Source organism: Macadamia integrifolia, unplaced genomic scaffold (genome assembly GCF_013358625.1).
Source record: "Macadamia integrifolia cultivar HAES 741 unplaced genomic scaffold, SCU_Mint_v3 scaffold262, whole genome shotgun sequence".
In the NCBI taxonomy this organism is placed as follows: Eukaryota; Viridiplantae; Streptophyta; class Magnoliopsida; order Proteales; family Proteaceae; genus Macadamia; species Macadamia integrifolia.
This window is the reverse complement of record NW_024868838.1, coordinates 421,628-435,698: the sequence shown is the minus strand read 5'-3', so window position 1 is coordinate 435,698 and position 14,071 is coordinate 421,628. Positions and strand designations below refer to the sequence as shown.

The following is a 14,071-nucleotide window of genomic DNA, read 5'->3' as shown; positions in this document are numbered from 1 at the left end:
TAGGAAACAATGATGACTCTATACAGTATAGCTTTCGGTCGACACAAGATTAGTGCTTCAAGTCTCAATAAAGATGACCCCACGGATCCAAAGTTTGTTTAATTAATTATTTACACACTTATCATGAAGAAATAATTGTGTGCGGCTAATTGCCTTCTAAATTAAATAGTAACTAACTAGTTTCAAACCCTAAAATCATTTTCCTCTTATTGGTGTTTTAGGTGGTGATGTTGATTAGTTACAGATAGATGATCCATCATGTTGTTGATCATGAGATCACAATCTTATTAATTAATTGATTTTTCTTTGTTATGTATATTTGTTTGGATTATCAGAAAATATTTTATTTTACTTAAAAAAAAAAAAAGATCAGAAAATATTATATGAGGAAATTAATTAAGGAAAAATATGCATGGGGGTTATGAAAAATATATATAGTTAAGTGCTTACTGACAAATGATAATGAGATTATATGTCTTTATTATATATTTTATTTGTTTTATTTCCCTTTCATAGAAAACGAATACTGAAGCATAATCAAAGGAGATGAGATATAGAAAATGAGATTGTATAGGTGGAATATTTCATTAGCCAGCAAAGTCACTTTGCGTATAATATACAAGTTGGAAGGACTCTGTGGCTGCCAACTGTGGACTGGGCTTCCATTGGAGAATTTGAGAAAAATGGATCGAGGAGATAAGGTGGGGTTATAGACAAATTAATAATCCAATATTATAATTAATCCCTATGTAATCACTAGACTTAATTACCACCCAAGAAAAAAGAAAACAAAAACAAAAAAATGATTTAGTCATGAATCATGAATCATGATAGTGGTCCAGGGTGTAGATATATTTTAAAAATAATAACAAATAAACTCTATCTAGGAGCATGGCCATTGCACCAGCACCATGGCCAATGAGAGGGTGCATAGACATCGACCAGGAGGGGTGCAATGGCCATAATTTGCATTCCCTATTTTTATTTTTATTTTCATATCCTCTTCATTAAGGCTCCTTTTGGTTGCAACAGAAATAAAGGAAAAGCGAGTTAGATCATATCAATATTGAAGTGAAAATTAGTGTAGTCATTACTTTACATGATGGTGTAACTAGAACAAAAACATACAAATTTTGGTTATTAAATAAGAGGAGAGGGATGGGTATGTTGCCAACTTCCGGTAAGGTAGAGGCATGCACTAATCACAGGATTGGAAATAGGACTGCAAGGGAGTCCTTTACAAAAGGGGAGGAAAAAAGATGACACTTGTTGGACATCCTAGCGGTGTGCCCAACATATCCCTTAAATTATCCATAAAGCTGAGTTTGGTTGCAACTGAAATTCCAAACTCAAAAAAGAATTTTTTTGTTATCATTAACCACATGATTATATAAACTATTTAACTTTTAGAACAAGAACGCTACCCACTTGTGTGTGTCTACACCTAGACATAATAGGGTGCGAAAAGCCCATGCTACTATTGCACTGAAGATGCTTCTGTACACCCTCCCATTGCCCATCCCGCTGGCATATACCTATGCCTGGGTAGCATTCTCTTGCGCTTAACTTTTACCATATGCAATAATTATACATTTTACATTTAATTTTTATTTAAAATTTTATAACAATGGGTTTTGGATACATAAAATAAAATTTAATAACCATCCATATGTAGCCTGATTTGGAGTTAGTGGTATAGTCACATAAAAATTTTCTTTTTAAGTTTGATATTTTCCCTCCCTTCCCTTCTCTTCCCTTTAATTCCTCTTGCAACCAAATAATGTTTTACTTTTAATCAAATTCCTTTGATATGAAAAGTAATATAAATTTTACATAAAAGGGAATGTTAATCAGGATAGGGTTATATGAGAAAATAGTAGGTAGAAAGAGAGGCGCTAAAGTACCATCCAACAGTTCATAGAACCTTTTTCTATTTATCAAACAAAGATAAGTTTCATTGAAAAAAAAAAAGGATAAACTATAATAATAATCATGTTCATAAAACTTTCCTTCTTTTCAAAAGTGATTTCACTTCTCTATACGTGCAAGCAAAGTTAGCCTAAAGGAAATTGTTTGAATCACTCGTTTGCTTGTAAGCCTTTCGATCAAACCAAATTTTTTGTTCAATCTGAACATGGGAAACTGATTGTGGAGTCGGTCAATATTTTGAGCTTTTATATCTGCATTTTCAATTGTAGAATACTGGGTCAAAATCCAAAATTTCAATCAATTTTAAAAGCTGTCTCCAAGTGGGAAAATGTTCAAACATTGACAGAATTCAGACCCATATTTCAAACCACCTGTGTCCAAAGTTTTTTTCCCCTTAAGTACAATATGATAATTCCAAGTTGGATAAATAGGGCATCATCTAGATTAAGAACATGTCAAGTTTAAGTCTATTTCAATTAGATAGCATGTCAAGTTTAAGAGTCTATTTCAATTAGATACCCTACCCTCTCGTCCATTGGCATCAAGGCTTTAAAAGAACGTAAAGAAATATTTGAACCTTTTTTTCCTCCAAAGGCTCCAATCCATCATTAATGAGCCCTTTCTTAAAAGGGATTTGAGTTGTGCTTTGAATAGAACACTTGTATATGTATCCTATTAGATGTCTCGGACAAGTTTTCTATTTCAATTGTATTGTCCTTTCTTAGCATGCTTGGTCATCAAGGCACTGCAAGCTAAGCTATTTATTTATCAGAAATGGTTGTAGCCTATATAAGACAATGTGATATGTGAACCCATGATAAGATAATTCACCTTGTTCCCAATAGGAATAGTTTGAAATTTGAAGACAATAGAGAGTATTATTCACATGTGACGTTTGGTGCCCATGGCAAGCTTAAATGAGAATCATTATAGAGCCGATTCTGATCCGTATCAGTCAAGTCACCAATCTAATTCCTGATTCTTGAAACCATGGACTAGAGACTTGCAGGATTTTTCAATGTATAGAACCCACTAGGCCCACTGTCAAATACTATCTGTCCCACAATGGTGAAACAAAATCCTGTTTAACCCTCAACATCTTATCCTAAGTCGCCCAACCCAACCTCAAAACAGGGGAGGACGAGGAAATTTGTTGAATATTAAAAGCTTATTTTGTCGAGAATTAGAAAACATTACAGCCACCAAAGAAGGGGCACCAACTTAAAATGTGAAAAGTGACCGTGTACATTCTACAGTAATAGTGTAAAGAAAGGTCAACAATGGGTGAATGGTTGAGAGAACAAGTTCTTACATTTCCATAGAACTGTGTAGTGAACAATAGATATGCCCAATAAAAATTCACATGTGGTGACTTCGAAAGTAAAAGCAGCTTCTCAAATCTGTGTGGAAGCCTCTTTTAAAGGAAGAAAATTACAAATGAATGAATTATGTACTCTGGTTTGAAAGGAGAATATGTCCCAACAAACCAAAAAAGCAGAGCTATGTACAATTGATCTCCATCGAGTCTAGTGGACCACGAGAACATAAAACTCCGAACTGGGGAGGGAGAAAATAAGCCAAAAGTGATGTATGGGTCCCTACTAGCTTCTTTCCCTCTTTAACCTCTTATGAGCATGATCCGAGTCCTCATCACTGCTTGCAACCCTATAATGTGTCGTCGTCCGATTGCCAGAAGGGTCTTCTTGATCCTGAGGCAAAATTGAAAAAATAGTCAGATCCCCACCCCCTTCATATGGCAGTTTCCAAAACCCCATGTAAATGTTGTTCCTAAAAGTGTCGCCACCAAATGCAAATAATCTGTCTCTGCATGGTACCTCCAACAACAGAAAGGATAAGCTCAAGCCCCAATAACATGAGAATACTTGAGTACACATGGTTGTATTTGAGGAATGGAATCCGAGTTACATTGTAAGTACTATGCTATCGTGCAATCTCCAAAATCAACAAAATCATCCAATTAACTGCTCACCAAATCGATTCATCAGATTAAATTAAGCACAATGATACTGACCTAAGCATCAGGCAGACATCTCTCTCTCTCTCTCTCTCTCTCTCTCTCTCTCTCTCTATATATATATATATATGCACATTTGATGCAGATTTCTTGTTTTATTCTATGGTTGGGTTGTTTACATGTTGGCCCTTTGGTCCATGGGGGTTTTAATGTGGTAGGGCTGCTACCCAAAAAAAAAAAAAACAAAAAAAAAAAAAAAGGTTGACCACTTTAATGGGCCTAAACCATGGGTATTAAGGGTTGACCACTTTAATGGACCTAAAACATGGATATTAAGTCTGATGCATATGGGATCTCCCTTATTAGGTAGTTTGTTTCTTCATCTATAGTTGGTGGAATCCACATCACTACATCAGCATAGGCTATCTTAGCTGAGTTTCGTTATGGGATCTCCCATTCCAACTCCAACTCCAACTCTTAAATTTATTTAATTCACATCAAACAAGTCATATGAATGTTAGGAGTTAGGACTTAAAGTTTTGAGTTTTGAGTTAGTTTCCTTTAGTATTTCAATTTCCTAGTTAGTCTAGGTTACCCTATTAGTTAAGGATTGGGTCAGTCATTTCCTCCAGTGTTCGAGTCTACTTTTTAATCTTTAATATAAGTTACGCCTAGCATCGTACACGAATTTAATTAACGAAAACTGCTGTTGCTGCTACTCCTACTCATGTTTGAAGATCCATTGTTTTTTGATCAAGGAAACCCTTGTGTGTGATCTAGGTAGGTTGGTGTTTGATCCAATCGAATCATCTTGCAGTGTGAAGCTCAGGTGTTTAATTTCTATTTGTTCTTATTCTTCCATCATCCTTCATCCATGAACAAGTATACTTCTAGTTTTCCTACAACTTTAACTGTTGCTTTTAGCAGTTCATATGCAAGGCTTTTTTCCAATAACTCGATTTGCATTTGAGAAGTTTATGACCTGTTGGAACTTAAAATATTTCTGTTTTCCTATTTTACCCTTCAGTCCATATTTGCTACTGTTTTAAGCCTAACTGGACCACTGTTTTCACAAGTGATTTGCTATTTGTTTCTGCCTCAAAATACAGAATCAAGTGGCAGTTTCAGACCTAATTTCTGACTCCTATCTGCTTATTTGCCCAAACACCCTTTCCTGGATCTGATAGGTTTGTCCCATATATCCTTAATTATTCTTTGATTGAAAGATCTTGTTATCTGGCTACAGTTTTGATTAATCAAATTCAGTACTACATTACCACTGGTCAGCTATGCATGACATATTTTTGACAAGTAGAACCCAATAATTATTATGCAGTTGAGAATACAGTACTCCTCCACTTGGGCTGATGCCCCAAGTCAAACCGATCTTTCTTTCCACTAAACTAGATAAAATAATACTTTTTTTCTTCCTTTATTTATTTTTTATTTTTTATTTTTTTTTGGGTGGGGGGTGGGTGGGGGGCATAACCTCATAATTATGAGGTATGGTCCTTACCAACTGAGCTACCCCCTTGGGGTAACACAATCCTAGTTGTCAAGGCTTCACCTAGACGACAGCACGCCTTGTTGAAACGTCATGAGTTTTACATTGCTTTATGTTTATTGCTTTGTTTTTCGATGAATATGCTTACATTATATCCTATACTTTGTTTTTATATGTTGATTTTCTCATACTAGGTCATTACTAGTATAATTATATCATATTGCATTGACATGGCTTCTATTTTGCATACAAGTATAATTATATAAATTATCATTGCTATATTACATAGTCATATACTGCATGCCTAGGTTGTCTAGGCAACACCTAGGCGCCCATCGAATGCCTTAGATCACCCAGGCACCTTGACAATTATGGTAACAGCAGAAACTTTGAAAGGGGCGTGAAGGGAAAAATATGAAAGCACCATAAAGAAAAGAAGGAAACTAGGATTAGCGACCAAATTATCCGACTGTACATACCTTAGAACTGGATGTCATAGTAGCCAATCTATTAATTGCTCGCTTCCCAAGATCAATCTGCACTGAGATACTAGCTTGTGCCAAATCCACACCTGAGTGCTGAAGTGCTTGTGTTAAAGAATTCAACAATCTGTCTCCAACAAAGACCCATTTCTTCAGCATCATGCAATTAATGAAAAACAAAAAGGGCTCACTTAATGGCAAGTGGTACACATTCACACATTCATCAGTGACTTGCAAGCTACGAGGAATTTTGGTAAAAAGCTTCAAAATCTAGAACACCTATAGAGCAATAGTTATTCAACCCCTTTGAAAGGGTAGGGTTAGGTAGTAGCAGATCAAATCCTGCTAATACCATCTTTCTAGGGAATGACAGTAAGATGAACAACTTTATCCCAAGGAAATGTAAAAACTAAACAATCAGAAAAATCAGACTTTTCAAGTGTGACCAACTCCAGCAAAAGAGAAAAAAGAAAAAAACAGCATATAAGAAGCAAAAAGAGAGTTTATGGACACTTACCCTTGAGAGTATACACTTGAGATGCTAATTGTTCCCCCTTCAATATCCACACCCTCCTGCTCAATTGGTGCATCACCTGTTGTACATGGCTTGTTTTGCCACAACTGGGATTGAGGCTGAGCTGACATGTCTTCCACATCTGACATGGGTCTCAATGGCTGTTGCGCAAGCCCGCCACCTTGTCCTACAGGAGCAAACATATTTGACTGCATGGGAATAGACAAGGGTACCGACTTGTCTGCGAGGCCAGTGTGATGATCCATTGCTCTGTAGGCAGCACCTGTGCTCAGGTCAGATTCAACAACATTCTGTGCATTTGGAAGCATGGTGGGAGTAATGGCGACATTTTTCTCATCAAATTTCCCAGCAAACATCAACCCACTACTGGGATCATTCTTCATAGCTCGTGAATGATCAATCATACTCTCCCCAGATCCATGGCTATTTCTCTGTTACAAGGAAAAGAGTTCATTGTTACAAAACTTTTGGAAGTGTGTTTATATATATATATATATATATATATCTCTGTGTGTGTGTGTGTGTGTGTGTGTGTGTGTGTGTGATATGACATCACATGATCAGCTCCATTTCCCATTTTAGTTTCCATGAAATCTACTGAGAATATGCTAGACACTTATTTTTCTGACATCATAACATTAAATAATGATGCAGGGCATGACCTAGGTAGAGATCAACTACTACCATCCCCTCCACTCAGAAACAACCGAGAATTAATTATTTCTTGGAACCAGGAGGGTGCCAAAACACCGATCAATTCAATTTATCTTTCAAATAGACATAAAAGAGAAGAACCATGATCTTGAAATCCACACAAGCATGTGGACAGATTGCCAAACATGCATGGACCTACACATACTAGCTATTCACAGCCATCTCCATCCAACACCAAACATAAATGACAATCTCTATGCACGTCAAAGACATGTGCACAATTGGAAATGACACAAGGGGGAAAAAAAAGGATAATTTCAGAGAGCAGTATAAGGATACCCATGGCGTCAACTTGGTAGGCTCTGGATTCCATCCTAGATATACTTGTTCATATTTGTTTACCTTCTCCTGTAAAAACTGAATGTACTCAATGACCTGAAAAAGAATGCACATCATCAACCAATTTGAGCAGCTGAAATAGTTACCAACATGAACTAACAATAGAGAGACCTAATCCTTACAATTTTCTTGATATACCTCTAATAAGAAAGATGCCTTATCTCTCTTTTGATCACTATGGGGTATAAGTTCTCTCAACATTTGAAATCTGCAAAATAGTTGGAAAAACTTCAGCAAATTGAATGGTAAGAAAAGGAGTAGGAGGAGAGAGAGATAGCAGTAAGAGAGGCATTAAGCACTAACATAATATATGATCAAACAAAAAACACTTATAGAGTTTCCAATGAATTTCAGAATTGCAAATAATAAAAATAAGGGAAAGATCGTACACACTAGTGGGGTTCAATAGAATCTTGCATGCCAACATTTTATTGACCGTTGGATGACACAAAAGGCAACTCTGTGATTTTTCCTGCTGTCGTCACACCACCGGCCGACCACCGCTGCTGCAACAGTCCCCTCTCCCTCTCCCCTTCATCTCCGGTTAATTCTCAAGCAGCAGCAAGACCAGGCAAAGGCCAGAGATGGCTTTGGCTCTTGAGAACACTCGACTTATTTACGCACTCTCTACGTCCCACTGTCTCCTCTGCACTGCAAGTACAGCGTATCACCAATGCAGTGGAAAGCTTCATGAGCGAAGCTTGGACCAGTGGGTTGAGAGAGGTTAAGTAGACAAAGACAAACAGGCCTACGGCCAACCCCTACCCCCTCTCTATGATAGTAGGTATGGGTGAAACAGGGGCAGGGTGGGCTGGGGTTTTGAGGTCCCCCCAAAATTCAACCCAGGCCCAACCCAGCCTTGCCGAGCGCATGCCTAAGCCTAACCCTGCCAGGCTCATGCCAACCCAACCCGGCCCTAATTGGGCCAGATTTTTGCTAGGGTCAAGCAAACCCTGATTGACCCTGTTTTTGTCATTTGTGTCCTATGCATTAAAAAATTGGGGGCGGGGGAACCCAACAGATCAAATGATCAATGCACAATTAAATTTATGAAGTGCAACACTGTTACATGCACAAATAAGTGGGAATCGTTAATTTTGAGATAGGTTTTAGTTGTTTAGGAATTTTCAATTAAGTGTGAATTATCGATTATAATAGAAGTTATTAGAGAAGTAGTGTTAGTGGAATAAGAAGTTGTAACTCTTTGCAACTGTTATCATATCCTATTTAAGAGGAAGGACCAACAAAAGCTGAGCAACGAATGAAATCCTAAATTATCTCTTGATCTTATCTTGAGAAGAGGTCAACTACCTCCCAATGGGCCGGGATGCATGGCTTCGTCCGTAAAGCCAACCCTATCATTGTTTATATTTTATTAATTTCTTTTATCTAAATCCCTTTATTATCTTAATTTTCCTATTTTCTCTCTATGGAATCCCTGCACACATCATCTGGTATCAGAGCTCAGGCACGGCATCCACTGGTGGAATTTCTACAATCTCTCTAGAGAAACGAGGTCATGGCTTCCTCAATAAAGCCAAGGGAAGACTACCAACATGCTAGAGCGACTTGGGAGGATCTAGATGCAATGAAGATTCAATTTCCAGAAAGTGGTCTTGAGGACAAGACCAATCTTAACGGGGATGGAATGTTACATGCACAAATAAGCAAGAATAGTTAATTTTGAGATAGGTTTTAGTTGTTTAGGAATTTTCAATTATCTGTGAGTTATCGGTTATAATAGGAGTTATTAGAGAAGTGGTGTTAGTGGAGTAAGAGGTTGTAACTCTTTGTAACTACTATTCTATCCTATTTAAGAGGAGGGACCAACAAAAGCAGAACAACGAATGAAATCCTAAATTTTCTCTTGATCTTATCCTGAGAAGAGGTCGGCTACCTCCCAATAGGCCATGACGCATGACTTTTCCGTAAAGCCAACACTATCCTTTTTTATATTTTATTAATTTCTTTTATCTAAATCCCTTTCTTATCTTAATTTCCTATTTTCTCTCCATGGAATCCTTGCAAACATCAAACACAATAATAAATGTTCAAGACACCTAACCATAAGAATCAATAACCCAGATTTCACTATTCTGAATTGTAGGCTAGGATGACAACCCTAAATTATATTATATTAATCATGGTAAAAATCAGGGTCAGGCCGGCCTCAACCCAGGCTCGGATCAGCTCAGCTCAACCTTAACCCAGGGTCAGAAATCTTAACCCAAGCCTTTTAGGCTCAGGATGGGTTCGGGCCATCAGGGAAAAACTTACACTCCTAGTAGTGGGTCTATCAATACCATAAATAACCAAACACTGTTAGGTCAACAAATGAATCAGAAAACATAAACTTGACTGAAAAATAACAATCACACTTGAGTTCCAGCATCTGTGCTGTAGCAGTGAAGTGAAAGTCCAAACTACTACTTTTCCACTTCACCCTTTTTCCCTCTTGAGCATCTCCCACCTTTGCAACAGATTCCTTTCGAACATCAAAATACCTCACTCATGAGCTCCCTTACAATTCAATCTGATGCCAAGCACTTAGATGATTATAACAAAGAGAATTTTAATTGAGAAGAGAAAGAAGAGGTCTATCAATGAATGAGGATGAACAAAAGAGCTTCAGATCTGTTTGTCCCAATGTAAAAACTGTCTTTCTATTCTTCATGCCTTTTTTTTACCCCCCTCTTCAAATTTCGGTTGCGAGAGGGGGTGGTGTGGGGGCCAGCAGGGGGTGCTGCAAGAGAGAGAGAGAGAGAGAGAGAGACAAAACCGAAGGTCTCAAGTCGTTTTGATCCAGCAGCAGTGGAGAGGGGAGAGAGGTTGTAGCAACGATGGAGGAAATGATAATGAAACAACTGATGAGTTAAATAGCTCAGATGCAAAGACGGGGATCTGATGTCCAAAAATATGCAAACACACAATATTACATAACAAAGTGCTAGCATGTTGATCTCTCTCCCTAGAAAGAAATGGTATATTTCCATCACTTGGTGACTTTTCCAAACATAGACTAATCAATAGTTTCATATATCCTTTTAAGTAAACATACCTACTAAATTAAGCCATCAAGTTTCAATATGACCCATATACAGCCATCAATGAGTCAAAGGGCCACAGAGACTACACCAATGGGTACATGCACTTTAAACAAAGCACGGACACAGTGGTATTTTCATTGGTCTTATTTTAAATTATAGAGGGCTAATGGTCCTCATGCAGGATGAAGGAAGAACAATATACTGCTGAATTTATGGAGTACCACAAAACCTTTTAAGTGGTGATCCTTTCCATCCCTTCAAGGTTGGGTTACCATAAAGCCCAATTGTGACATACAGTCAAAACTTCCCCTTTTCTTCTCTTCATTATTTCTGTATTTTAAGTTGGTTTATTGGAATTATGCTTGCATGATCAATCCCCTGTCTTCTTTTGTCTCACTACTTGCAATAGTAGATCTTGAGTATCCACCAAAAGTTCATCAAAGATGAATGCCATGCATTCTGGTGATGCAAAAAGCATTTCTTTGGACTGGGCTGAACATGTTCGAGAGCCGCAACCAAGAACCAAGAACGATTTGGGATTTGGGTCTACTAGATAATTAGATATTTATTTTGTGTAGGAAAAAACTTCCCCACAATGCTAAAGTGTAGTTTCCCTCTCACATGAATTTTTTATTATTTTCTCACCTGCTCTGAATATGTGGGTCCCATGTCGATGATACCTTTTTCAAGACAACTATTTGTGTGGTAGGGGTGTAAGTTTAGCCCTAACGATCCAAACCCGCCCTGAGCCCGAACCCTGTTTAACCCGACTATGAGGGCCAACCCGACCCAACCCTGTGTAGGGTTGGGCCGGGCAGGGCCAGGTTGTGGTATAGAAAACCCCAACCCGACCCTAATCCGCCATGAGTCTAACCCTGATTATTATTGTGCTTTGTAGAATGCAAGTGTCTCTCCCAGCGAAGGGAATTTCTTATTGATATCATTGAATTTCTTGTGTAACAAGAATATGATAGAGAACAATATAGCCAAAAGACAGAGCACAAAGCCAAAGGAAAAACACATCTCTAAAGAACAAGTCTTGTTTCTCTCTTACATTAGAATTTGCATTCACTTTTGAGTTCTCTATTGTAGCAAATGGAATTATTGAAATTTAGAATTGAAAATGTTTTTTTTTTTTTTTTTTACATTAGAACATTGCATATATTGACAAGAAACAACTCCACCTGCCTAATATTTTGGGTTGGGCTTGGCCCACATGGACTTCCATTGTGGCCAAGATTTAACCCAACCCATGATGTCATTGCATCATGTTGTATGAATGAAGAAAATAACTAAAACAATACAAGGAAGCTTTCCTAAGCTTTTGAAAAACCGACAAGAGAACTTCATTAGTAGAAAGGACCCTTTCTCTTTAGACTCTTAGCACATACTGGCACTTTGAGGAATTTAAGGGGTGAAGGGTCAGTTACGATCAATGTTTTTTAGAGTTTGAAGGCAGTGGAATGGTTTGAAGAATTGGAATTGGAATTGAAATCAAAATTGAATCGTACTTATCGGAATGTGATTCCACTAAGAAGACTAGCTAGGGTTAACCTGACCTAACACGGCCCAACCCTGAGCCCTGTAGGGTTGGGCCTAAGCATGAACCCGATAGGGTTGGGTTACAGTTGGCTTGAGTTTTGGGACCTAGGGTTGGGTTAGGGTTTTGAGAAACCCAGCCCAACCCGGTCCTGTTTCACCCCTAGTGTGGTGTGGATATTCCTTCCCATGCTACCACCCTCTCACTTTTCTATGTTAGGATAATATGTAATATTTAATTTACTTACTTTGTATTATTTTGGTAGGAAGTTCCGAAGTTGGGACACATAGGAGTGGTAGTTTCTTAAACTAATAGTACGCTTATACCTGTTTTAGAATTGTAGGAGTCTTCTTATTTATACGCTACTTATATCTACCAAAGATTTCAGGTTTGAAAAATGAAAATTTGAGTTAGATATTGGTTCATGATTGTGAGTCTGGTGGCCTTCTTCTTCTTCTTCTCTTCCTTTCTTATTCTTCCCTTTTCTTCCTCCCTCAGATTCTCTGCTCTCCTTCGGCGAGTTTCCTTGCTTTCCTTTCCTTTGTTGTGTTGTTGTTCAAACTCGTAACTCAAGGTGCGATTCCTCCTCTCTTTCCCTTGCTTTCCTTTCCTTTGTTGTGTTGTTCACACTCACAACTCAAGTTGTGATTCCTCCTCCCTCTTTCCCTCACTTTCCTTCTATTATATTCCCTCCCTATTATGTTCAACGAAACCCTGTCACCCTTATTGTTCATCAATCTCCTTCACACCCTTCCCTCCCTCTCTAGAACACTGGGAAACCAATCACCATTTGTAGGCAACCCTATGCCTGAAATTCCAAGCCCAATCAATAAAAATTGGGGGAATTTCTCTTTTGTGGATTCTTGGTTTCTGCCTCCTTGCTTTGGCTGGAGGTTGAAAACGATAACATCCCCCCCCCCAAAAAATGATTTTGGTTGTTTTATTTTGCTCCTTTCAACTTCCCCTAATGCCCCTCACTTCCTCTCTTATCCCCTTATATCCTTCTTTTTGAGATACTTCCAATTCTACTCCTTGTTAATAAATATTATACCCACTTGTATCCTCTCCCATCGGGTTACTCAATAGACCTCTCCAATTCTGGTTTATAGTTTCCCATCACCCTTATAAAATTTCTGATAAAATTACAGATTTGCCACTCCTTTGTACCTTGCGTATTTGGCAGTTGGGTGGGCCCAAAGTGAACCCAAACAGGGTTTTTCAAGAGTAGGTCACCCAGGGATGGCTCCTAAGGTTATAGAGAGGGAGGGAAGGGGTGAAGGAGATCGATGAACAGCAAGTATGGTTGGGGTTTCACTGAACAGAACAGTAATGTAATGAATAGAATAAAAGGGTGGGAAAGAGAGTGAGGAGGAATCACACCCTAAGTTCGAGTGTGAACAGCAACGTAGGAAAGGAAAGGACAAGGAACTTAAGAAGAAGAAACAACAAGAATCACGGTAACTACTCACCAAAGGGAGGAGAGCATCTGAATGTGTGTGCGTGTGTGAGAGAGAGAGAGAGAGTGTGTGAGAGAGAGAGAGAGAGAGAGAGAGAGAGAGAGAAGGGAAGAATAATCAAGCAATGTAAGACAATCTCAAAATCAAATTTTCATTCTTCAAATTTAAAATCTTTGGCAGATACAAGCAGCATATAAATAAGAAAAGACTCCTACAATTCTTAAAAAGAAAAAAAAGTAATATTAGACTGGGAAACTACCACACCTACAAATCCAACTTCCTACCAAACTAAAACAAAACAAATAAATTAAAGGCTACATATTATCATGATATGGAAAATAAATCTCTAATTACAGTACTAGACCCAAATACCATTTCAGGCCCAAGTCTTGGTAGGACCTCTAAAACAGGTTAGGTCCTATCCAAAGAAGAGCTGCTACATCGAGGGCCACACAAATATCAACTCTTTTCTCTTGGCTGGGCCTGTTTTCTCCATGCTCACTAACTTTATCATGTCTGACACTGATAATTTTTTTTTTTTTTTTTTTT

The 14,071-nt window shown here is 38.0% G+C and overlaps 1 protein-coding gene across 1 annotated transcript in view; it reads right to left on the bottom strand.

Annotated features, from left to right (window-relative positions):
* Window positions 1-3,221: 3,221 nt before the first annotated feature.
* LOC122066870 (transcription factor BIM2-like) overlaps window positions 3,222-14,071 on the bottom strand; it is a 21,111-nt gene continuing 10,261 nt past the window's right edge. Inside the window, exons 10-14 of the mRNA XM_042630693.1 lie at window positions 7,617-7,686; window positions 7,419-7,514; window positions 6,408-6,856; window positions 5,888-6,017; window positions 3,222-3,638 (exon numbers count right to left, since the gene is read on the bottom strand). Coding sequence (XP_042486627.1) covers window positions 3,531-3,638; window positions 5,888-6,017; window positions 6,408-6,856; window positions 7,419-7,514; window positions 7,617-7,686 — 853 coding nt within the window. The 3' untranslated portion in view covers window positions 3,222-3,530. The remainder of the gene's footprint in view (window positions 3,639-5,887; window positions 6,018-6,407; window positions 6,857-7,418; window positions 7,515-7,616; window positions 7,687-14,071) is intronic.